This window comes from Cydia pomonella, unplaced genomic scaffold (genome assembly GCF_033807575.1).
Source record: "Cydia pomonella isolate Wapato2018A unplaced genomic scaffold, ilCydPomo1 PGA_scaffold_178, whole genome shotgun sequence".
NCBI classification, from domain to species: domain Eukaryota; kingdom Metazoa; phylum Arthropoda; class Insecta; order Lepidoptera; family Tortricidae; genus Cydia; species Cydia pomonella.
The window spans coordinates 322,767-349,817 of NW_026907820.1; the positions used below are offsets into that span (position 1 = coordinate 322,767).

The 27,051-nt window shown below is 35.3% G+C and overlaps 1 protein-coding gene and 1 long non-coding RNA gene across 3 annotated transcripts in view; one reads left to right on the top strand and one right to left on the bottom strand.

The window, feature by feature from the left end:
• The window catches only part of LOC133533554 (uncharacterized), a 146,654-nt gene that overhangs the window by 60,574 nt on the left and 59,029 nt on the right, over window positions 1–27,051 (top strand). The window lies entirely within an intron of this gene.
• Window positions 2,853–27,051, bottom strand: part of LOC133533540 (sterol O-acyltransferase 1-like) — a 34,993-nt gene continuing 10,794 nt past the window's right edge. Inside the window, exons 5-10 of one of the 2 annotated variants that reach the window (XM_061872523.1) lie at window positions 17,198–17,340; window positions 11,541–11,670; window positions 10,963–11,109; window positions 8,309–8,446; window positions 5,058–5,235; window positions 2,853–3,672 (exon numbers count right to left, since the gene is read on the bottom strand). In XM_061872523.1, the coding sequence (XP_061728507.1) occupies window positions 3,527–3,672; window positions 5,058–5,235; window positions 8,309–8,446; window positions 10,963–11,109; window positions 11,541–11,670; window positions 17,198–17,340 (882 nt within the window). In that variant the 3' untranslated portion in view covers window positions 2,853–3,526. The remainder of the gene's footprint in view (window positions 3,673–5,057; window positions 5,236–8,308; window positions 8,447–10,962; window positions 11,110–11,540; window positions 11,671–17,197; window positions 17,341–27,051) is intronic. The other variant, XM_061872524.1, reaches the window with a different exon arrangement.

Here is a 27,051-nt window from a genome sequence, read left to right on the forward strand (position 1 = left end):
TAAATAAACACTATGAGTGAATGTGATTTACCCAAGTCCACGATATTTACCTAAGGTAAGCACCTCGTACAAACTTTGAGCGGTAAGAGCGTTCGACTTTCAATCCGGAGCTCGTAAGTTCAAGTTCAAACCCCAGCTCGTCCCAATGAGTTTTTCGGAAACTATGTACGATATATCAATTTCATAGATACTAGTTTTTTTTAATTACTTTAATATTGACTATAACTAAACTAAACAAAGTCACAAATAAGAACTTAAGTCAAACAACTCGTCCCGCGACCTTCTGGATGCAAAGGTGCCCGTTACGCTCGCCACGTTACCACGCTGGATCGCGATAGACAGCCTCTGCATCAGGAACGGAACGAGGGTCATGACCTTTCTCCCTTAAACGCTGCCCCAATTCGCTTGAGAAAATCTTGGCCTCGGCACACCAAACACCTGGACGTCTCCACCGCTAAAGGGACAAAAAGATACCTTGACTGCAGCCCCTAGAACTGATCTCGCTTACGAAGTGCCGCTAATTCAGCGCCGTCTGGACAGTGCGGCCAGTGTGCGAGGCGGTAAAAGTGCTGACACCCAAAGTAGACACTTACCCTTCTCCCATGGAATAAGTCTCAGCCCATCAGGTCTTTTGCCATCGGACCGGCTTAGCCCTGAAGGTACCAACATGCACGGCACATTTGTAGACAAAAGTGCCCTCCTCACATTGTAGGTAATTTACGGAATGGTGGCGCGGAAACCTCCCCACACACCGACAAAAACTCAACGCATGATGACCATTATTCTCAACCATAGTGTCGCAGATGCATATGTGAGGTTCGCAAACATTGCGATCCATCAGGCGAAGAGCGACAGCCACCCGCATGGAGTTGTTATCGAGAAGGGTACCTACCCATGTGAGGAGAGGGAAGTGCATGTAACCATGCTCCAGCCTCAGGTCTAGCCCTGTCTGCACCAACAGCGCTTTCCAGCAGGCCATCAAAAACCCGCCTCACTTATGCCATCCCACATCCACATCACATCACATCACAACATCTAATAGTCTGTTTTCGATGAAGGAAAACACCGTGATTGGTATAAATTTAAAAAAATAGTTCGATTATGTACTTTTTTTTGTGTGTAATTTTGGTAATAGTTTTGCAATACCCTAACAGGGTCTCATGTTGCGCCTTAATTTTGTAAGTTTCACCTGTATTTGTTTGTACCAACGTGATCGCAATAAAGATATGATAAGAGCTCTTTCCCACTTACGTCCAGTTTTTTGTGGGTACGGTTTTTTGCAGAATCCCGTTTTAGTAGTAAGTAAGTGCTAATAATTATTGTAACGTTCACACGAGCATTCTGTTTGCGGAATACTACACGCATACTATACAAAAATCGATCCTGCAAATAAACCGTACCCGCAAAAAACTGGACGTGAGTGGGAAAGAGCTCCAAGGCCTAGCCTCTTGGTTGGAAGGTCAGATGGCAGTCGCTTTCGTATAAACTAGTATCTACGCCGATTCCTGGGTTTAGTTGTCAAGAGGCAAAAAGGAACAACGCTAGTAAGATGATGTTGGCTTGACCTCTATGAAGCGCTCAGCTCACGCAATGAATGGATGCCGCTATCTGGACGCTGACGGCCGCAAATGGCCTCACAATTTACAGAGTCGCAAGGCAAATGAAAATTTCAAAAATGCACTAGCACTTTCAAGCTGAATGAATTTTGGTTTACGGTTTAGCTGCTCAAGGGCTTTGCACAAAAACAGTGTGACAATTAATTTTCGACCTTACTGCAATTATAAAAAGTAAAGAGCCCAATGAATGTTTCATAACTGAAATAGTATTTTAATTATAGGTATAACTTAATCGACGTTTTCCGAATGAAAGGGTATCACATTACAATGCATATTTAAGTAGTGCAGCGCTGCAGTCTAATGAAAACAATAGGTAATCATTTATATACTAAATTAAAACAAATATACTTAAAGTATGTTCGTATTGAAATCCAGAGTGGCTTCGACTCATGCCATACATGGTCCCTATGATTTTCACTATTTTTCATCAGTCTTTTAATAGTTTACAATTTATAAAGCGTTCCATAGGCACCAACTGAGAAAACCGGTAGCGACAAGCATCAGTGTCACACCGTATTCCAATTTGCGAGTTTAACACAATTAAAAAAGGGACACCATCCAAAAACAAACACCGCTGGGACACTTTTTACACGTCATGCCAATTAAGCCCTTTCAATTTACCTAAGCACCTACTCTTTATTTAAACTACCAAGTTTAAACAAGAGAATGATGATTGTTGCGGTCACCTGGCGATTATGTAACTAGTGGATAAAATATATCTTCGAGATCGTTAGAGGAGCGTTAACGCTCTGCGATATCGCAGTTCGTTTTACTCCCTGTTTATTTCTTAAACATTCGAACGGTATTTGGACTGACACCCTAATTAGACAAAAACTGGGATAATCCAGACGGATGACCTACCAACACGCGACTTAACCGCGACACACGCAATAGTATTTAGGTACCTACCATCAACGTAGGTACACATTCCCTACAGTTAGCAGTCATCTTTAGGTATAATATATCTATATACATCGGAACGAACAGTGTTTAGGAACAAATATTATATATTCGCAAATACCTTATCGTATAAAATGTATAAATAACTTTGATACACTACTCTCGATTTACTCGATGCAGGGGTGCATATGTTATTATAGTTATACCTACTCTTAGATAGGTACACGAAGTCGATCTAACTTCAGATGCAATCAAAAATATGTAGTCTGTTTTAGTAGAATTTGGTCACTTATAAGGGTATTAGATTTACAAACATGAATTAAGACATTATTATGATACATAACACATAACATACATACATAATTTATTTAAATTATTATCTTACATTAATTTCTTAACAACATAACTTGAGTAACAATTTACAATTTATCTATAAACCTTAGGAAGCCTATTCGAACATTATGAATCTTATCTTAATCTATGACTGATATGTTATTCACATCTGTGAAATCTTACAAAATAATCAACAATTTAGATACCTACTATTAGAATGTCGGTACTTAAGTATTCAGTTACTGGTCAAATTTAAACTACTTTCTAAGTTCTATAAAATCAGACCAGCCAAGCTAACGTTGCACAATCTTTTCAATGACAAATAGTGGCACACGCGTCCAAAAACTTTTATGAAAATATGACGTCATTGACATATATCACACACAGCGGTGTCTACTCTAAATTCGAGCCAATCATGCAGTCTAACGCAACTAGGTAGTTGCAATCAATCGCGCGCGTTATGCGAACTTATCAACTAATGGTGTTGTGGCGTTATACTGCACGATTTGCTTGAATTCGAGTACGCGACACCACTCTACTGGCCCCATTCTTATTGCCCGTAAGGCCCGTCATTAGATATATGTCAATGTATGACGTCTATAGTGGTACTCCCACCCTTTTTTTCAGCCTAAGTCAGTCAGGTAGTGCAGAAATAACTTAGACGGATTGTAAATGGTTTAGAAAGGATTTTGAAATGTCCAATTGGCTTTGAGAACAATTTCAGGGCACGTCCACGATTTGGGAATGAAGAAGCTGTCATTTTCTGAGGGCGGGCAATTTTTGCGAGCGAAGTATTCCATCGGGTACAGGCTCCAGAGAATACCTGTTGACACATCCAGTTAGTTATAAAAGTGAACAATTTAACAGTTAGTTATAAAAGTGAATTTCGTAGATCATTCATTTAACTATATAAAATAAGTCATACCTACTTAACTAGTACCTACTTTAACAAAAATATACCAATAATACCTACTCGACAACTTAATCATTTGTAGGTACTCTATATTTTCATAGGTCCCAAAAAGTAGATATTACCTAAGAAAGTAACGATCGCAACTGATCTTATGTAGCATTTTGTATCCTCACCTACCTACCTATTCTGTTACTGATGTTAAAATTCGGTAGCTACATGCGCGTTATCGACGAGTGGTTCAAATTTAATAAACAAAGATTACGTAAGTAGAACCAATCGGTCGGAAATATACCTGTGTTTGTGTCATTATTTAACCAAGGTTTTGTATACCTCTCACCAGTACCACTATCGTTTCATTCTAGTCCTTAGCCACCGTTGCATAAAAGTGCCCACGGCCGGCAAAACGTCCCACTTTGTCACTTGCCATAAGTACGCCTTGTCAGGCTATTCGTATAAAGATACAAGCAAATCTCGTCCTTATCGCAAGCGATAAAGTGGGATATTTTGCCAGCCGCGGTCACAAATGTTTGCTTTGCTAACTTCTGTTGATTGGCGGCCATAAACAATTGTGATAGGTACGAATGTTATGATAACAGTAGCAAAACATTATAGTCTAACAAAGTTATTGTTTGTTGACGTTATATGGGCGCGAGGTATTTGTTTTATTCGTTTATTATTATTTCGCAATAAGTACTCGCTTCTGTCCGAATTGTTTTAGAGAAGTAGTTGTGAGGTGCTAGTGTACAGTGAACACTTGTGGTACCTAGGTACCTACGTACAAGCGAATATTCCATTCCAAGATAAAAGAAACAGTTAAATCCATTGTCCGGTTTCATCTATTCGAGTAATGTATAACTTAGGAAAATGGTCATCTAACGATTCGGAAACAGAATGAGCAAGCCAAAGAGAATTTTAATAGAGACATTCCCGGTAATGTCAACCTATTGTTTTACTGAAATATAGCCGTAATAAACGCTCTGAGCCTGTAATTACTTACATTATTTTCAATTCTTTACAAATGCGGCAATTTTAGTCTCTAGTCAAGGGTTGTTTAAAATTAACTTTTGTTCTTCAATGGCGAAGATTTAATTTAATTATCGTACCTATTATATTTCTAAACGCCGAGGAAGTTTTATTGGATGTATTTTTAAGAACGTAATTGAAACAACTTACTTCATTAAAATTTTGATAAACATACATCATGTACCTACTACCCATATCGTATTTCGCTACGAGCAATTTATGCAGACGGTGTCACATCACACTGTCATTACATAGTTACGTGTTTCACCTACCATTCCCGAAGAAAAAAGCCAGCCACATAAACAGGTTCAAGGCGCTAGGATACCGGCGGCCGCTGGCGGCCGTGACGGGGACCAGCAGGAGGCCGAAAACCCCGAACTGCATCATCAGTACAGGGTAAAAGAACCCGAACGACAGCGCTAGGATCACTTCATGCGCAGTAGCCGATACCTGCACAAGAAAATTTGTATTTCAAACAGTTAATAAAAATAGCGCCGGCAGCTGTTATCCCATAGAGAATTGTCTAATTCTCCATATTATAAAACCGTAATAGCGGACTAGAGAGAGAATACTACGTTGAATACATAATATTGACGAATTTTTAACCGACTTCAAGATTTATCAAGAGGTTATCAAGTCGGTTGTATTTCTTTTTTTATGTTTGTTACTTCATAACTTCGTCATTTCTGAACCGATTTTCAAATTTATTTAATTGATTTTTATGTACATCAAATTGGTCCTGTTTTTGTCAAAATTCAGTTCTGATGATGGAATCCATGAGGAATTGAGCGATCTCTTCAAATGTGAAAAGCATACATATAGTGATTTTTGTATTTTCATCAACAAGTCAAGCATTTACATTAAAAAAAAGTGGCATTTGATGAAGTGGAACTGCCTATGCTCATCAGAATGGAACTCTTCAACGAAGCATAATTTCCCGCTTGGCGATTTGTCATCTTCGTTATGTTTCTTAGGTAAATTTGGTTTTCAAGGCACATTTTTGTCAAGCTCGAGATCTGATGGTAAAATCTACTACTACTACTACTAATCGACGAAACGCTTCAAATATGAAAAGCATACATACCTATACCTAGTGATTTTTGCATTTTCATCAACAAATCAAGCATTTACATTTAAAAAAGTGACATTTGATGAAGTGGAACTGCTGATGCTGATCAGAATGGAACTCTTCAATGACGCATAGTACGCTTGGCGATTTGTCGTCTTCGTTATATTTGTTAGGCAAATTAGGTTTTCAGGACAATTTTTTAAACTTCATTGCATAAAATCCAAAATCAACAATAATCTTTCTATCGCCGGTCTACTTCATTGAAGTCGGCTTTTTTTCTTAAAAATTATTAGGTTCCCTTTATAAGTTTGTTTAAAAATGGAAGAAAAGTTGAGGTGTTATAAAAACCGCACTTTGTATAAAGTGTTAACAAATTAGTTACCGATATTTTAAAATGATACTTTACATTAAAACAAATATTCTATAAATAAAAATTAAGGAAACTTTTCATATATTTTTTTTGTTTTCATTTACTGAACAAAAAAATAAATTAAACAAGCAATGCATTTAACTGACAAGATGATTAACACTTTCTGTCAACAATTGTTTGTTATCAACGTGTCACAGACGTGTCATTCGATTTATCAATATGAAGTGACCAGCTAAGTGTTAGGTAAAAGAGGTTCTAGAATTTGTTCAATGATGTCTCATTAATTATCTCATTAACAGGGTTCTTCTTACGCAGCAAATTTCCTTTCCAATTTTCTCCAAAAAAACATCATGAAACTTATAATGTTTTATACCTACTTAAATGTACTCCAGGAACCAAGTACCTAACATATTGGTAACTAATTTGTTATCACCTTATATACTTTAAAGTTCAAATAGGTAATACCTACTCGCAAATGTCCCCAAATATATACCTACAAATATTTTTAGGATATCATTCCAAAAGGAAAACGTATTTTCGATCTAATTCGACGAATGAAGTATGTGAGTAAGGGTTCTATCTTCCGTACAATATCGATTCCCTATCACTCACGAACAATAATGAGCTGTTATCCGGCGGACCGACTCTAATGCGGCTCGCATTTATATTTCAGGAAACGAATGGGAAACCTTACATTCGGCGTCTGATACAATCCATCATCTTTGAACCTAGGTAAGTACTCTATTCTTTTCGTCGTATCTATTTTATTTATCTCGGAAACTAAGAGGTTTTTTGTTTATGTTACCATCTAAAAAGGGATTTATATGCAGATTGCTGAACTTGAACCCAGGTACGTCCTTAAACTACGTCCAAAAGTGAGGTATGGGCACTGTGAATGTGATCTCGCTTTGTGTGGTAGGGCACAGCACAGCGAATGTCATTCCAGATCTAGATCAGAGCCCAACTCGGGGAAGTACCTGGAGGTAGGTAGCTTACAGAAAACCGCAGCCAAGTAACACTAGACCCTACTCATGGTGAGTAAGGTTGCCAGAGCTCAACGAGGGTGCGGAGTGTTATGGTCAGCAACGCGCATGTAACTCCTTTGGAATTGCAGGCGTACATAGGTTACGGAAACTGTTTACCATCAGGCGGGCCGTATGCTTGTTTGTCACCGACGTAGTATAAAAAACCTACAAGTGAGAATGACATTCATTAGGTACATTTATTCATTCCATAGGTGCCGTACAGTTGCAATCGTGGCCCGCAAATGGTCTTGCCGGAAGATCAGCGCTAACCTTCAGGTCAGCATTATGCTAAGGCGAGCCCATTTCGTGGTAAACAATTCAATATATGTTCTTATCTTATTTTTTTTGTAATACAAATACTTCTGTATGTAAATTAAGTTTTACCACGAAATAAATGATTTATGAGTTATGACGTTTAAAGCAAGGATTCGTTGATTGTGTCAGATTTGTAGTTTACGACAAATTCGTTCTTTGATGTAGATGGCGCTGTACGCTGTACATACGGTAATTCTGGTTACAATACATATCTCAATACTGTTTTAACTGTTAAACTAAGGGGCTTGGTACTTCCTTAGATTTTACCTCTCAAGTATAATAAATTAATAATCAATAATTATTGCTTTTAAATATGGTTGTAAAAAAATGAAATACATTATGTACAAATTCGAATGGACGGAAGGTATGAAAATATTATGTATTAATGTCTGGTCCGCATATCTGCCCACTAACTATATTGTACAATTTGTTCGTGTGGCAGGGTTATTTCTACACTATAATATCCTATTACTGGGCCTAGAGAAGACAAATGAGAAAAAGATCACAAGCGATATTGAGCTATTAGGGAGAGACTTTGCCTTCTTGTGTATGTTTACTGCTATGATGGGTTACAACCGTACAGTTGCCATCAGATATATCAGAGCGGCCAAGGTGCTCACAAATATCTGAACTCGCCTCTATTGTTGTTTGATTGGTTTCTGCCAATGTGCCCTATCAAGTTAAAGTTAACTAGAAAAGGAGGCCAGTTTGAGTATACATTTTGAAATCACATATAGTACTTACGAAGAACACGGCGAAGACAGCCCCAGCGCGACCAGTAAACGGGATCAGCGGCTTATAGATGTGATCGCGCAGCCATGAGTGCACTACGCGGTTCCAAGCGCGGTAGAACTTGGAGAATTGAGATGTTGTCCACCACTCCTGGTATCAATGCATGTAAGTGATGTTATGTAGAGTGCACAGATTATGCAAGTGTTATTTTACACGTCAAACTTCTATGAAATAAAGACTTTAAAATAACACTTGCACAGCTTGTGCTATCAAAATCACTGCCAAGTTATCTTGGCAGTGATTTTGATAGTTCTTATGCACGTTTATAATGCGAATATTATGCACTAAATGCTCTGTTTTTATTTTCTATTTGCCAAAGTATGTAATTAATTGACTTGTTCTTCGGATATTTTATACACATATTTAAGATATTTTATACAAAAAAATTATCAAATTCCTAACGTTTTTTAAATTCATAATTTAGGCTTTTCAAGTTTTTATATTACGTTTTATTAATGCTTACGTGTTGTTTTAAATAATATACGCAGTTTTATAATCTATTATATATATTTTCGATTCGATATTATATCGAAAAAAGGTACCTTTTCATATCTTGAATATTTTTGCTCATATCTTAAATGTCTGTACAAATACGTACAGACTTTTTGCAAAAAAAACGGAGCTTTACTAGATTATTAGAAGTATTATTTCCGAAAATATTACTTTTATTAAAAAATGGTTATGGAAGACCCGTATTAGTTAGTAAAATACCTATCTAACGATATCCCACACTAAAGGGTTGAAATGAAAAAAAAAACATCCCCATTTTCCGTATAGGGGAGCAACCCCTTAAAATTTTTATTTAGTTTTTATTTCACTTAGTTATTCCGTTCGTGTTTCATCGCGGTTTCTTACTATATGATGTTCACCTTACATACATATTCAACTTATTATACGAGGTGTAACAAAAATAGTGGGGGTCCTTTTAAGGGCTTATTCGGTATCGTGTTCTGAGTAGGAAAAAGTAGAAGAACATTTTTTTGATGCGAAAAAAAAATCTTCTACTTTTTCCTACTCAAACCACGATATCGAATATGCCCTTAAACAGATCCCCACAAATTTTGTTACACCTGTATTATCTATGGCTAATAGGTTACTATACCTACCTAACTTGATCTTAGAAAACAGAATTTACGCTTTCATGATTGTTGATAGGCAGTTAACTGATCGTATCAAATCAAATTACATTATATTCCGTCATAATACCATAATGTGTCAATAAGTTTGATTAATTATTGATGAAAGGAAGTTATAACAGTTAAATCAATGTTGATTAAGTGTGCTCTTGGTTGCGTAGAGAGGTACCTACACGTTAAGTACTTAGGCTGTTTAATTTGCTTTTTTTTTAACTAATTTAAGCTAAAAAGTTTATTGCGTTGAAATATGTAACGACTGTTTACACGCAAGTTCCAAAACCCCGTGATCAATAGGATAACGAGTGAGTTGCAAAAAAAAAAACTTAGTGAAGGACCTGTAATTGGTCTAAAGTTAATTGAATTCATTATGTTACGACAAGTAGGCCATTTCTATTTATGATTTCATTGGTTTACGACAAGTAAGCCATTTCTATTTATGTTATATGCATGAAAGTATGTTAGCGTATGCAATAAACTTATTACGTGTATGGATTAAATACATTAAATAGGTATAGTCTGTCAAGAAAAGTATGTCAGTAGCGATGTACAGCAAATCAAAGTAGGGCACACTCAAAAAGCAGTATTGCGTTGGTATTGCGCTAAGAAAAGCAGCAATGTACATCGAACCAAAAACATGTAAGTAACTATCATAACCTCAAATTGTACAATGATTGTATATTGTAGGCACCTTGATTTTGCTTGAGTTCATGCACAAGCTTATTTAATATATTGGTATTTAATGGTGACAGCACAAATTTCTCCTGAAATAGCAACGATTCAGAATGTCAACAAACATGATGGCGATGGCGATTTTGGAATTATTCGAGAACCGTGTTGCTAAACCGCGATTTTTTAAATTTGTTGCCTTTTGCTACTGACAAGATTTGCTTGACCGAGTATATAATAAGGCATTAAATCCACCATTTGTACCTTCATGTATTGTGCAATAAAGGTTAAATAAATAAATAAATAATACAATACAATTTAAGTACATGGTTCATTTTTGTAACACAATTGAATCAATGAAGTTAAGACTAACCATATTCTGAACTACGCTTCATTATGTTTTTTTTTTTGCAATTCATCTAATACCTATGATAATACTTAACTTTAATAACTTATACATGGGCATACACTTCATATTCATAGGCCTGAAAACTTTACAATTCAGGTTAGTTCCCGGTAGTCCCATTTTTCAAGTTTCTAATTATTATAGTATTCACGCAAACCTGACGCAAACACCAAGGACGGGGAGCACATTTTTCGAAATTTATATATTTTAATATTAACTTAATTTCGTCCTCTCAGCACCTAAATCACCTACAAGTACCAGTAGGCAACGATTGTGGAGTCAGGAACGTGATATTTAACTAATATACCTTTGCACCTGATAAATTAACTGGGACTGAAATTCGACATATGAATTCAGTCTTGTTTGGGATGACATATATATTTCTTCGACTTACTTACTTCATAGAACAGCCTGTCTGCGAATTTTAGCATCTCTGCAAAGGCGTTCAGCCAGGCATGCAGAAGGCAATAGAATCCACACAAGAATGATATCACCCCGGGCAGCACACACGCGAACATGCCACGGACTACCGTGCCTGCCTCCACCTGGAAAATAAGCCTTATTTAAATAACATAAAGTTTAAGTTCAAACGAAATGCAATTCAACAATATAATGTGTCTTCACATCAAGTTGAACTAGCATTTCAATAAATTCTCGTGTTGGAGTGCATACTCGTAAACCATCTAAGGAAATGTTTGTATAACAACGATGAAAATGGGCGTCACGAAGAAGTCGCAAAGTTAGCTCGATTATTTTCGTTGTTCTATACAGGTGATTCTCTAAAATGTATCCATAGAAATTCGAAATGAGAAATTCGTTTTCATATAGCATATTACTCAATTTCCACTTTTTGTTCTTATTACGAAATTGAAAGTCCATTTGAAGCTTTTCTTTTAGAGACTTGTCCAATGTAACTTTAAATACTTTGATTTTCCTTTACATTCACTGACAATAAGTAATTTGTAATTAGACTTACCTTACTTTGTTTTCCGTACTCAGACCAATAGGGCAGAATGAACCGCTCCCACAGGAAGCTATTGTAGAATATGATTGCTGCCACTTCCAAGAAGTTGAATATCACTGAGCCCCACCGGATCCTCTTCGTTCTGAGAGCAGATTGTTCCCGTTAGACTCGTAAAAAGTCAACGTAAACAGATATACATATATGAAAACTCAATGATATGAAATGAAGAAAAAATTGTAAGTATGTTTCGTAACTTATTTTTTTTATAATGGCTAATTATGTATAATCTAATTATGTAAATACAACTAGGTACAATTAACCCATTCAGCGCTAATCACGAAACGTTGTCGTTTTGCCTCTACGAAGCATTTCCGCTATATACTGAGAAATCCATGTTATCGGCTACGACGTAGCGTTACGACCGTAGCTCAGCGGTGAATGTGTTAAGGGCGTCCGCAAGCTCGCGGGCGCCACTGAGAGAAAACCTGTCGCACGCATCCGCGCCAGTAAGCGTTGCTCATACAATTTTTTTGTTAACCCGCTCACCCGCTCCTTGCAACAGCGCCAGCTAGCGGACGGCCTAAAGATAGACAACATAAAGCTACGTAATGTTCCCTCCACGGTTTATCCTAGACAACAACTGTAGCAATTACTACTAAATTGTTACAATCTACACAGCACTTAATATTCAAAACAGAAGTTTCCTATATCATACAATGGTTAGTATCAATAATTAATTAACTCCAACTTTCTGATGATACGTACTCTTTTCAACAGTTGACGATAAAAAGAGTTCGAAATATCGGAAAGTATAATCAGTTTAATTTGCTTTATTTGACGACCGGTCTGGCCTAGTGGGTAGTGACCCTGCCTACGAAGCTGATGGTCCCGGGTTCAAATCCTGGTAAGGGCATTTAAACGTGTGATGAGCATGGATATTTGTTCCTGAGTCATGGGTGTTTTCTATTTATTTAAGTATTTATAAATATTTATATATTATATATATCGTTGTCTAAGTACCCTCAACACAAGCCTTATTGAGCTTACTGTGGGACTTAGTCAATTTGTGTGATAATGTCCTATAATATTTATTTATTTATTTATTTATTATAATGTTTAATTAATTAACTCCAACTTTCTGATGATACGTACTCTTTTCAACAGTTGACGATAAAAAGAGTTCGAAATATCGGAAAGTATAATCAGTTTCATTTGCTTTATTGAAATGAGTATAATTACGAAAAACTAAGTTGATAAGCTAAGTAGGTATTTGCTTGCAAGTGTTATTTTTTTAGAAAAATTCACCGCATTGATAGAGTATTGGACTGATATATCGATAAAAGCGATGCTCTCTCCCTTAGATATGTCAGTAGCCTCACGCAAAATTCCGGGCCCTAGTAGAATTTGAGATAGAAGTGGATTATCAAAGAAAACTTTGTAGCCACAGTAAATTGACTGCCATCTTTAGACACATGATTAAAACCTTTTATAACGCCATTTGACTTGGATCCTTATCCTTTCACTTACATGTGTTTTATTTGTTAAATACCAAAAAGTGGCGCCATCTAATAGATCAAAGGTCAAAGGTATGGCGGCATCGTTTCGAGCGATGGCGCCACAATCTTTGGGTTATGCTCGGTAAGATGACGCCACTTTTCGATATTTAACCAATTTAACACATACCGATCAGTGAATGAATAAGGATTAATCAAAGTCAAATGGCGTTCTAAAATTTTTAATGAATAGCTAAAAATCTTATCATAACATATCATATAATTTATTCCATTGAAATCATGTACATTTGTACATTTAGGTCTTATATATGGTCAAGTAGGCACATGGTACTTTGCTAGGGTGTACAATTTAGGATTTTAAAGATTTTAATCTATAATTTTAGGATTACATTAATTTCTAGAAATAATTAAATATTGAAACAAGTATATAAGCTAATGCTTAATGCAGAAATATAAATAATTAATGCAGAAATATATTTACAAAATCATTGGTAATCGTCAGTCATAGACTCATAGTCATACGAAAATAAATTTAACAATAATTAATCAATAACATCATATTTAATGAATAGCATCATATTTAAAATCATAAATAATCATTTTTTACAATCCAGACTTTTATCATTAAAAAATTCATCCATTGAGTAAAATAAAATCCTGAGGTTACCTTCTGTATACCTACGTATTCGAAGCATGCAAGTACATACGACGCAATCTCGAACGGATCCCCTCTAATTGCCAAAAACTACAGACTGTAACGCGCCGACGCAACCTCCTATACGTGCCTCCGCGACGTCTAGCAAAGTCTAGGTAATCCTTACACATAGTAGGCATAGAACTTTACAATATTCTAGATGAACAATTAAAATTTACTTCGGACTCGATGTTTGAGAAAACTCTGTTGGACATGGCGTGCTATAGTGTTGACGAATACACAATAGTTAAATCTGATGTACCTGTGATATATATTGTAATTGTATTATGTTACCTAATGTTTAGTATAGAATAAGCAATTAGCAAAAATTACATGTAATTTTTTTTATCAATAAATGATTTATCTATCTAATCATGTGTCTGAAGATGGCAGTACATTTGGTGTGGCTACATAATTTTCTTTGTCATTTCACCTCTATTTTGAAGGTGTAACTGCTGCTATAAGTTTATTTTTAATTACGTTTCCATGATTATCTTTTATAGCCTTTACGGAAACTCAAGCCATTTTAGAGAAAATATCCTAGTACGAAAGTCGTTTCCTCAGAGCTATTAGATATTTAATGGGAGGTAAGCTAGCAAATGCCTTTTAATTAGGTACTTTAGAAAAACCCTAGAAAGCTAGCGTTATCTATCTAGTTCCTCAAGTCTAGCAAGTCTAGTCTTCCAAGTATTCACAAGCATTAAGTAATTTATTGCGGTCCTGCTTGTTTTATTAATTATTTATTTGATTTTCTAGACTCAAGGGAAGTTATTATCTTTCAGGAGAACGCGATGCTACGAGTATTAAACATTATATTTTAATTACCAACCTCTTTTGATTAAGTACGTAGAAATATGTGATAATTTATTTGGCACTTATAGCCGGTCAAACAACTTTATCAGTAGAAAAAAGTGGCTGTGACATAATCGGACAGACAGACGAACATGACGAATCTATAAGGGTTCCGTTTTTTGCCATTTGGCTACGGAACCCTAAAAAGCGCGAAATTCAAATTTTCTATGAGACGACAACCTTTCGCACTTACACATTTTTGCCGTTTTTTTCTATTGACGGAAATGGCTTGAAACACTATAACCTTTCACGTGTCGTAGCTAAAACTCGTTGGTTTGAATCTCGGTTGTACTAAAAAGCAGAAAATAATCTTTTTCGAAAAAAAAATGCAAAAAGTGGCCAAAAAAATCGGTTAAGATCCTTATACACAGACACAGACAGACAAGAAGTGAAAGGTTAACCAAAGTTAGTACTCTCAATTTAATATATTAATTCTGTTACATAAAAAGTTACCTAGAAGATATCATGCAACAACCCGTACCTATAGCCTATAGGCTATATCAATACGGCAGCGACATCGAAACGGACGATATTGCGAGCACCGAGCACATGCATGCCAAGCGCACGCTGTCCCATGATTGCAATTGTATGCATTCTTGGCTCGCTGTACTTCTCAGACCTACACTACCTACAGCCTATTCACAGAATTAAACACCATTCAGACGGAACAATTTTTTGCAATTTTCGTTACATTACGGTATTTGGTCGATCGACTGAATTAATTGTAGGTACTATGTAGTTAGTAGTGTATCGAATATTGCATGCATGTTCTCGAGTCGTCTACCTATAAATGAGGTTTTAGCGATCAAAATCATGCTTGCGATATTCTGCACCACTTTATGGGATGTGGGTACAATTTTCTTCTCTGCTTATAAATAGGATGTATTTGGCCTCTAATGTAACTTAACTGTTTTAATACTTGTGCCGTAGTCGCAGTAAAATGTCACGGAAAGTTGAAAATATTAATTTAAGCAATGACAATGTGCTGAAGCGTTCAGAGTCTTCCCAGGTCGACCGAAATTTCATATTTCATTTTACGTACCTACCTATTTATGTATTACCTTAGTTATTATTTTACAAGCTTCTGGATTTCACGATTTAAACAAAGGATGCGTTTGAAATGAACAGAACAGTTAGAACAGTTCAATTCCATGTTAATTAAATAATTTAGGTGAAACTAAACAATAAAGCAGCTTAAACCGTGTCATAAACATGAAATGAATACAATTGGAATCTTCAATTTGCCGTTTTATGCTAATCCATTAGTAGTACTTTCAATATCGTTAAACGTAAAATCCTTGTTTAACGATATAACAAAGCTTTTCATTAAAATTACATAAATTGGCCTGGACGGCTACGAAAATTACAGCAAGTAATTCGAGGTAAAATGTGTAATTTAGACAAGCACTTAAATATTAGGTATAGATATTCGTCGTTGGGGTCCCTTGATGGTTTCTGTTATTCATGTTATTATAGTTAACTGCTGCCAAACTGATAATATAGCCTCGGACAGTAAAGTTTCTAATCATCTTGTTTTAGTGATGGTTATCAATGCGCATTTAGGACTTCTGTAGGGCTAATATGGTCGGCACTTTATCATTTGTCACCATGCCTGTCACGTTCTAACAAGTATGTAAGTGCGAAAGTGACGGGCATAGTGACAAGTGATAAAAATGGAACCATACTGCCACGGCTGAAGGGCGTCCTAAGGCATTTTAAGGTTGCGAAATCAACCGTCCGTGGCTTAGCTCTCCAACCATGAGTGAGATCATGTATGAGATGTATCACGATAAAAATAGTAATATAAAATCTAAAAAAATATATTAGGGATCTGGTACAGCAGGGTTGTTTTTTTGCTTAAACTCATTTTATTAGGGGTGGTATTAGAGAGAAAATCCCATCTGTCTGTTGATGTTGACTTTGCTGCGTGATCTTTAGTGATATAATGCTGCAATTTAGCATGGATAAATGAATTATGCCAACAAAGTGGTACAATAAAAACTTTTAATAATTTTAGGGTACCTCCCCTACACCTAAAGCGGGGATGATTTTTTTGTTCGCTTCAACCCTAGGGTGTGAGGTGTCGTTGGAAAGGTCTTTCAAAACGAGTAGGTAGTGGTTTTTACGACCATTTTTAGATAAAGTAAAAGATATAATCGCTGCGAAAGAAAAAAAATGTGTTTCCCCTTTGATTATTGAACCATGGAAAAAAAAAAAGTGAAAGTCGAGCTTATTAAAGACATCCAATGAAAACTATATAGTAAAGCCGTTTTTGAGTTATCGTAAAATGTCTTCCCTTCTTAGTAAAAATACGTACAAAGCGCTGCGAAAAGTACTTCCTTTTGCATGTTATGTACATGATCACTATAGGACGGGTAACTACAGAACCCTACACTGACCATGGCCTAACATGCTCTTGGCCAGTATTTTTTGTTTAAAGTATCACGCTCCAAGCGCTAGTAGCGTGGCGTCCGAGATATTCGGTGGGCAAGTTTTTCTGTGGTTTAAAATTCGTGTAGCTCAGTAAATTGCTTATTGCCGTTAATAGTCAACTCGTTAAGAGTTTATTATAAACTATCTATACATTGTTTACAAAAACAATTCCTTACCTCAGGTATTGATCCCGGTAAATAAGCGTCGGCGCAAACAGATAATAGAGATAATGCCTGAACGTCGGAAGGGGCGCGCTACCGTCGCGCCAGCGAGGCGCGCAGGCTATCGCTACCGCATGGATTTTCATTGCGAAACGGAACTGTAACAAAATAGTACATTTTAATGCAAGTGTGAAAATTGTGTCATCATATACGAGCCCCGAGATGTATTTTATGAGCCGTAGGCGCACAAAAGACACGGGACAAGTAATGAAAAAATCACAATATGTAGAACAAATTTTTTTTTTTTAAATACTACGTTGGTGGCAAACAAGCATACGGTCCGCCTGATGGTAAGCGGTTACCGTAGCCTATGGACGCCTGCAACTCCAGACTTGTTACAGGTGTGTTGCCGAGCCTAACACCCCGCACCCTCGTTGAGCTCTGGCAACCTTACTCACCGGCAGGAATACAACACTATGAGTAGGGTGTAACACAGTGTTATTTGGCTGCAGTTTTCTGTAAGGTAGAGGTACCTACTTCCCCAGTTGGGCTCTGCTCTAGATCAGGAATGACATCCACTGTGCTGTGCCCTACCACACTAAGCAAGATGACATTAACAGTGCCCATACCTTTCTTTTGGTCGTAGTTTAAGGACATACCCGGGTGCAGGTTGCGGGGTATTACACTTACAGAGCTTACTGTTACGAATTTTCACTTTAACTTGAATTATATTGTTTATTCAGCACTATACACTACGTTCTGGGATGATTTACATTGCAAAAATTTACACAACAACTCATTTCATACAAACACACTCGCACAGTTTCAATCTGAATTATTATGATACAACTAAATTTTAAGTGAAAATACCTACTGATAATAACGGGCGTAGGTATTCGTTTTAAATTTATTTATAAAACAACAAATATATATTTAATTTATATCGTGTAATAATATTATTTGAATGTAAAAAACATGTAATGGGAAAATTATAAATATAAAGTTTTTGGACAGCCAAACTTGTTGGTGTGGACGTATGAATTACGGTCAGAAATAAATTTAAAAAAGTGAAATAGTAAAAAACACTAGTTTCCAAAAAACAACTTTGCGAACGCTACATAGCCACGTAAAGTGGCACTTTTTGCACAACTGTAATAAAAAAAGATTCTTTAACTACGTAACGTATAAAAATATTCCAGGCTACACCTGTATAGAATGCCATACAGTAATTTGGTACGATAATATCGGTAAGAAAACAAATTTTTGGCAAACTGTAAAGTTAGTCATTAAATCATTATACTCCCACTACAATCTACTTTGCGCTACGACATGGGATTCTTCAAGAATAGATTATTTAGGGTTCTCAAGGGTCGGCAACGCTTAAGTGGCTCCTATGATGTTTCTTATGTCCATGGGCGACGCTGACCGCTTCCCATCAGGCGGCTCGTCTGCTCGTTTGCTGACTATACCTACTATAACATAAAAAAATATCTGTGTATGGAATGAGGCCAAACTGTTTTTTTTTTTCTCATCCGCATGAGTGTGTAGAATCTGATTTTCCATTGTTTATACGAGTGCGGGTAAGGCAAATCCAGTACCCCTAGTGTAAATAAATTCGATTTCGAAACGTGACGTACGCGTTTGCGTTTAGTCTCATTTTGTATTGGATTTAGAAAGAGCGCGCCAAGCGGGACGTTTTGGAAACTCAAAATCCTATACAAAATGAGACTTAACGCAAACGCGTTCGTCACGTTATGATGTCGATCAAATTTACACTAGGGGTACAGTGCTCCTTAACCTGAAGGTTCGTAATAATTGCGTATAAATCGCAGAAATTAGTCTTAATATGAGATACTAAAATATTAACATAATAAATTTTCGTAGTTTATATACATAACAATGGATAGAATTTACACTCCATAAGCCAACAATAACTTTAATTAGATCAAAAATGTATTCATAAGATTATGAAAAACATATTATGAAAATTATGAATGTAAGATTTTAATTCCTATAAAAATTCGGCAACTGAATAGGCTTTATTTATAAGTGTGTATTTGCTTCAATTTATTAACAAATGATTTGTAATTTTCTTCTGATTTAATGTGTCTGGGAATGCTATTATACCTACATATATGTGGATAGATCGGCGACCGGTTTGGCCTAGTGGTTAGTGACCCTGCCTACGAAGCTGATGGTCCCGGGTTCAAATACTGATAAGGGCATTTATTCGTGTGATGAGCATGGATATTTGTTCCTGAGTCATGGGTGTTTTCTATGTATTTAAGTATTTATAAATATTTATATATTATATATATCATTGTCTAAGTACCCTCAACACAAGCCTTATTGAGCTTACTGTGAGACTTAGTCAATCTGTGTTAATGTCCTATAATATTTATTTATTTATTTAGATCTGTAGTAACGTCGGTCACTTGTGCCATTGCGTTATGGACTTTTTTTTTAAACATCTCTATTTTGGGTTCCCGTAAGGCTAAATCATGATTTCGGTCAGGATTTGTATTGAATTCAAAGAGGTAAATATATTTACTTAAAAATTTGTCAGTTTATAGCATACTTATATATATGAAGGGACGGTTACCTAATACTTAAAGTTGAATGAAATATGGTTTACAGCTAGAAGTTTTTTTCATTTTAACTACGATGCGTATATACTTTTTTGCATAATAAATGCGTCATGTGCATCGACGCTGTGTCCTCACGTAATAGGCGTGCGTGAACGGCTGAATGAGCACAGTAAATACCAATGAACAACATTGGTATTTGCTTTTAGTTAGATAAGGCAAACACAAAGGAAGATAATCTATTTTTAATTTGCGCTACGTGTCCAATCTAAATGTGTATCTATTGTAAAGCCTAACAATGTAAATTTTGATACTTCTTCTGTATTTATTTAGTTTTCTGGATGTCGAATTTATATATATGGAATATTGTTGATGATATCTGACATCTTTTTGTCTATAGCCTGGAAAATTAACTTATCATTAGAAAAAGTGCGTAATACTATGGAATCATTCGTACGTGCATCATAACTCAATCTTATAGTTTATTAATTTTAAACATTAAGCCATGTAAATTATTAAAATAGTAAAGTAAATTCTGCGTAGATGGCGAGCTAAACGTATGATGGAAGTCTAACCCATCCGCTAAATAATCGTGACACATTGTAGTTACGTGTCTACGAAGCATTTAGCTACATTCTCAAACTACCGGCTACGACGTAGCGCTACAAGCATAACTGTGTATGAGCTTAGCCTAACTGGAGACCTATTGGAATTTTCAAAATCAAAACATTATTTAATGCGCACCAATATTACTCGAGCGAGCCGTGACAAGGTCACATCATATCAATAATAAATCAAGTTATGATTTATTTATATCTGAATGCCGTTCTGCGCTTTGTTGTCTTGCCTGAGACTGAGACTCGTCCTTCGCTAAGCAATCACAATGATATTGCAGGATCCTAGAATAGGTGGCAGTGTTGTGCTCCGATAACGTTTATTGGTGTAGCACAAATTGGTCGCGATAAAGATAACACTTTCCGAATGAGATGACGCGATTACTGTATTAAAGCGTGGCATCTTTTTTAGTACCTACCAAGAATACGTATATTTTCTTTCATCATATAATTTTAAATGAAACAAACATTTTTAAAGTCCTACTGTACAGAAATAAGAAATTATAAAAGAAAGCGTTAGAAACGATGAATAGGTTTCGGGGTCTCTAGCTCTCAAATTACCCCAGCAACCTCTTTTATTGGCGGGAATAGTTTAATCGTTAAATATCAGTTTAGAATTGTGGGTTTGAGTTAGCGCTGTAAACAAACTATCCTAAATCTCTGAACTATGGTCTAGTTTTGGACCTCAACTCGAATAATTTTAGTTCAGTACAACTATTATTCGAATTAGCCAATTCTAAGGCGAAATATATTCATAAATGAGAGAAATGACTCAGAAAAAACTGAAAACTATATTGACAAAGATACTTAGAGGTAATTACGTATGGAACTTGTGGACTATATTTGTATACAGGACTTTAGTAGGGTAGTTTTATGGTGCCTACATAAATTAAATTTTAATGGGTAATTGATATTTGCGTATTATACATAACTGGTAATGTTATTGACGAGTATATAACAACATTATAATATCTCTTTACTTGGCAAAGTAATGGCGGCTTTCATTCGATACCCATGAGATTTGAGTCACGTTCTTGTTTTACTCAAGGAGCCGATTCTTCATCAGAACATAATACTTTCTTGGGACTAACAATTTGTCGATATCCCTCGGGTAATATAAATTGCTTAACGGGAATACGTAATCGGATAGGCTTAATGTAAATTATACGGCTTTAGGTTATGATTCTGCAAAATACATTCAGTGTAGCTCTATATTGAATACTAATCTACTCATTAGAATCTATTATTGATTTTAGCTCTTTACGACTTTCATTAATATTACCTATTCTATTACGCGTTATAGTTCATTGATTTCCCACACCACTGATATTTAAACGTGATATTATGCCCTTGGTGTAGAGATTGTGCAATATGCTTCATATTGAAAAAAAAAGGTATAAAGTGAACCGCATTTCATTGTACTTTTTTATGTATCGGCCTAGGACGAGCTGAAAAATTGGTTTGAATTAAAGTGCTTGTTTTATGATTTGTTTAACAATCTAATGTTAAACCTCGATGGAGGTTGCAACTAGGCTATCCCCATAGTCAATACAATATATTATGTATGCTCGATATAAAAAAAAGGAAGCATTGTTTAGAAATCAGACTTTGTGTGTGAAGATAGGTACTACATTTTAAACTGCGAGTTAATACCTCCGTGTTTTTTACAAGCTTTTTGTTTGAAAATTGCTCTTTAGTTTGACAATGTTGGTAGCGGCAACAGATGCGATGGCGTTATTTACCGCCGCCGCTGACGAGGGTCCAGGTGATTTATGTAGCGTTTCACTTTCAACGGTTTTGCCGGTACACTACTCCATCTTTGAGTTATTGTTACGAGTAGGTACGTGTGATTAACGAATGCGGCTTTAGCAGTTTTTTTAACCATCGTCAAAGACATTGTTTTTTTTTGCGACTGTATTTGGGTGAAAACAACTTTCTTGTCACTCGTTACCCCGGTTACGGTCTCCTGAGTCACATTTAGGGTTTAAAGAGGTTTTATGGCATTTTAATAAACCAAACATGCTGGTTTGTGGTAGTTTACTGCCTTTCCACAATATGTTGTTTACCAAGCACGATATTATAACGTGGTACAAATGGTATATTAGCAATTCTGTAAACAAAGTGTAACTATTGTCAAATCCTACCTTACTTAAAAATCGGTAACATAACAATATTTTTTTTAAATCTGGAGGGCATTCAATGTTTCAATAGGTACCTACCGCTTTGACATCATATATCTTTACACACACGACAAGTAATTACATTTAATTTTTTCAATACGATTTTTCTCTTTAATAATAAACTACTTAGATAAACTAGTTTGAGTTACACTACAAACTTGCGGGCATGAACAAAAAATATTACATAGGTACCCTACTGAAAAAAAAACGTCAAGGGGTAGGTTCTGAGGTCTAACGATGTTACGTTATCTAATAAACAGTCCTTAATATCTCTGAACGAACTCATTCTTAAAGTAAACATGCCTCGTAACGAAAATATATAGCTACATTATTATTTAGGACCCGGACAGGACAAAGGACGATTCCGGGCCCCCGTGGAAATAGAACCGCTCATTTTCGAAACGACTTAAATCGCTATTGAAATCATGTATGTATATAAGTTATTTTGGCGTGACCTTTTGAATTACGATATTAATAAGCTATTTATATAAACTGGTGAAATTGATTCCCATGCATGCGGGTGTCTATAATATCTAAATACACCCTTGATCACTCAATATTTATAGGCATCAGCTTCAAAGGGAATCTTTAAATAGCTGCAATAGTATTTACCGAAAATATACAGTAATATACACGGTGTAATATTTAGTAAGATTTCTAGACCCTTGGTTTTATAATCGAAATAAGAAACCTTGGAGGTTACGATATCTATTGGCATTAACTTGTAAGGTAGTTTTATATAACAATAATGTAAACCTTATTTTAATTTCAGAATAGATTCCAAGATTTAGTTACGATAACGATAAGTTCTGGTTTAGATAAGTTCTCATTTAGATATCGTTTGTGTATCGTACAATTAACAGAAGCAGCTCGATTCGGGTAACCAATGTCACTTTCACGTTAGAAATATCGTAGATGGATCTTATTGGGATCACCACGGAATCAAAATAAACGTCAATTATGACATGTCGTTTAGTCATCGATCTTTTAAAAGACTTTCCAAGATCTTAAACGTGTCTTAATCATTCTTCGATTCGGGCCGTTATTATCCTTTCTTAGCGTACTTAAATTTCCACTCACGAAACTAGCAGACCTTATATTTGCAAATTACTTTGGATTTACGGTACGGTATCTTTAAAATGAAAGTAGGTCCCGCTACCTTGGGCTATTTGTAACTGCTGGGGTCATTCAGACCTAAAAATATCACGAAACTGGTCTAGGTCTAAACTAAAAATTACTTTCAATAGATATGGCCATTGGAAAGAAATGACATCACTTTGAAAATAGTATGGGATTTTTCGGAAGGCATGAATGGATTTTGTATAAGGTCAGAAATGACATGAAAATATTTATAAGAAGCAGAACCCTAAAATTAAACGTAACTTTGACTCACAAAAACTTAGTTCAATACCCATAACTCGGTAGGTAATACTTTCCGCGAATATTAAATTACTCTTTCTAATTCTGAATGTTTATCGATTTATACAACAAGCAGACTTAATGCCACTACAGGCATTCTCTACCAGTCAACCATAGGGCAAAACCTAAAAGCGTCAAGGTGGGTGCAGAGAGAAATAAACAAAAACGTAATATTTAATATCATTGCAGTGTTGTACCTTTGTAGATAAGTAAGTATGGGTACAACTATGTATAATTAATTTAGTTAGGAAGTCGAAACACTTATTCACAAGCAACTGTGGAAGTTGCTGATTAGTTGTTGTTGCAAATTTCCAAGCTCTAAATTCTGTAGCTACCGTCGTAAATATACGTATATTTCGTTTTTTAACTTAAGCCAATGGAATAAGATACAGAATTGTATGCATATTTCTGACTCAATTGTGTACGTATCTTTGTTAGGAGTACGAGCAACGAGTGCGGGAACTTTGTTATTCAACATTTGTTCAAGCATAGTTCTTATAGTTATGGATGCTCCCACTTATCACGAAAATCGCACGATGTTTATTTACTGAGGTTCTGGAGCATAAGAAGCCTACATAAGAATCGTTAGAATGAATGACTGTATATGAAATACGGGAATTAATAAATGAACTACTTAGGTATATTCCCGTATTTCATTTTGATATGAATGGAGAAAATTGTTGAAACACGAGTAAGATTGTTTAATTGACACATTAATTTATTAAATAATGTAATTAATTTAAATAATAACATTGACGATCATAATTAAAAACCGTGTGGATTAATTTAGAATAATACATATTGTTATTTTATATAATGAGAATAAATATCTAAATCTAAAATCTAACTAAAACGTTACCTTTAAAATTATCAATTAGCAAAATAGATACTTATTCAGTATCACAATCAGTAAGTCAAAGTCAATATATTATTTATTCAAGTAGGCTTATCAAAAAGCACTTTTACTTGAATCGTTGTTTTAAAATATCATATTATTGTTCTTAAAAACATTAAATTTTATAGATATGTCAAACTTGATAGTAAAAAATTTACAATAATATCGTCAAACATTACATTTGTACTCGTAGGTATAAAAAATGCTAGTCTAAAAGCTTTCAAGAATAATAAAATTGTAATTTACCTTAAGGCAAAACAGGTAGCTTGCCTTGAGTGAACCTTGGTGATGCGTTCCTTTGTGATGCAACCGTGAAACAGCTAAAATAAGGCGGTATTAAAAAGCTACTTTGATGCAAGCAGATAAAAAAAGCTTAATTACTATAGTTATTTGTTTTACAAGGGGCAAAATTGTTGTTTAACCGCTCGTGCTAATGAAAGTGAGAGCAAACCCGAGCAAGTGAAAGATTCCAAAATTGAACTACAAGCGTAGCGAGGGGTTCGAAAAACCATTTTTCGCACACATCTTACATCTTGAGCGTTGCGAGAGTTTCAAGGCACGAGGGTTTAACACATTTTGGCACCGAGGGAAACACGAAATTTTTCACCACACTAGTGCGACAAAAATACTAGCTATAATATATCAAACAAAACCAAATGAACGTTATTAAATATTTATAATTCAAAATCATCATTTAAAAGTCAATTCTACTAGCCGACGTAAGGAATCAACTCAAAATTTGTATCAGACTTTGCCACACATGTTGAGAAAATGCAACTTTCTCGTTAGTTTTTGAACAAGCTGGTGTGGTGATGTGATTGATTTCGTCCAAAGAAACTTTGCAGTCAGTCCTGAAAGTCGCAAGTTTCCTTAGGTACAAAGAAGTTCCAATCAAATAATTTAAAAATGTCCAAAAATGTAAAATTAGCAGAATTCACTGAATATAAAATTAATAAACACTATTGCAAAACGCAGATGTTTGTCTGATGTTACTTTACTTAAAACTTTGTGCTAGTAAACTATTGGAAATAACACTTAAGTATTAAGTGAAAACATGATAAACAATTGAATATATTTCAGTGTTGAACTCTTGACTTAATAGTGGTCTCATGTCTCTTGGGATACACTGCTTTTTCAAATATAAATAAAGATAATTTACGGTAAAAAATTCTTTATTCTCATAAGAATTAAAAATTCACTTACATGAGTACATTATAAACTAAAATAAATTTTCAACCGTAACCGTAACCGTCCGTTACGGTTTACGGTTCAATTTGTAATGGTTATTGATCAATTCTAATTAACGTTAGGCCAACATTGCCTCATCGTAATTTAGTATTATAAACAAAATTAACACAATTTCAAATTTTCATGAGACGTAATTTTCTGTCTAATCCTAGCATTTATCTCATTTCTATCATTAGCTACTTCTGTGTCCATTAAGGTACTAGTGCGTAATTTTGTAGTATTGCATACCAGTTCATGGAACTCGTATGGAATCACTTCGGGATATGTCCGACTGGTATTTTATGAAATAAATCAACAATCGCTACATACTTTCAGTTAAGATGAATGTTCTCATTATATGCTTACTCCATAACTTAACCGGTTCTGTTCGAGTCCGGGCTTAATCAATGACAACTACCTAGTATAATATATTATGTTCCCTACACGTATGTTCACTACTTTTCCCGGCTATATTGCGCATGTGGAGCGTGCATTAGACGCGAGCTGCTCCCGAAATTTGTTGCACATAAATCACACAATATTACAGATAAGCCGGCCTAACATCAATCAAGCTAGCTGGAATCACGATTTTATCCATTTTTTATCTGATTATCAATGAAATTGCGAGGGTATTGACACAACGACCCGGCTTTTGTGGCAAAAAACACGTGTAGATAGGTACATATAAAATTTTGTACTGATTATAGAGGGATGGGTATTTGGGAACTTATACTTATTATTTCGGTGATTGAGGAAATCAGACTAGTAGCAATGCCTTAGTTTCCTTCGGGGTAGATTTAAATAAATAAATAACTAAATAAATAAATATTATAGGATATTATTACACAAATTGACTAAGTCCCACAGTAAGCTCAATAAGGCGTTGCAATAAGCTCAGTAATGTGTTGAGGGTACTTAGACAACGATATATATATTATAAAAATATTTA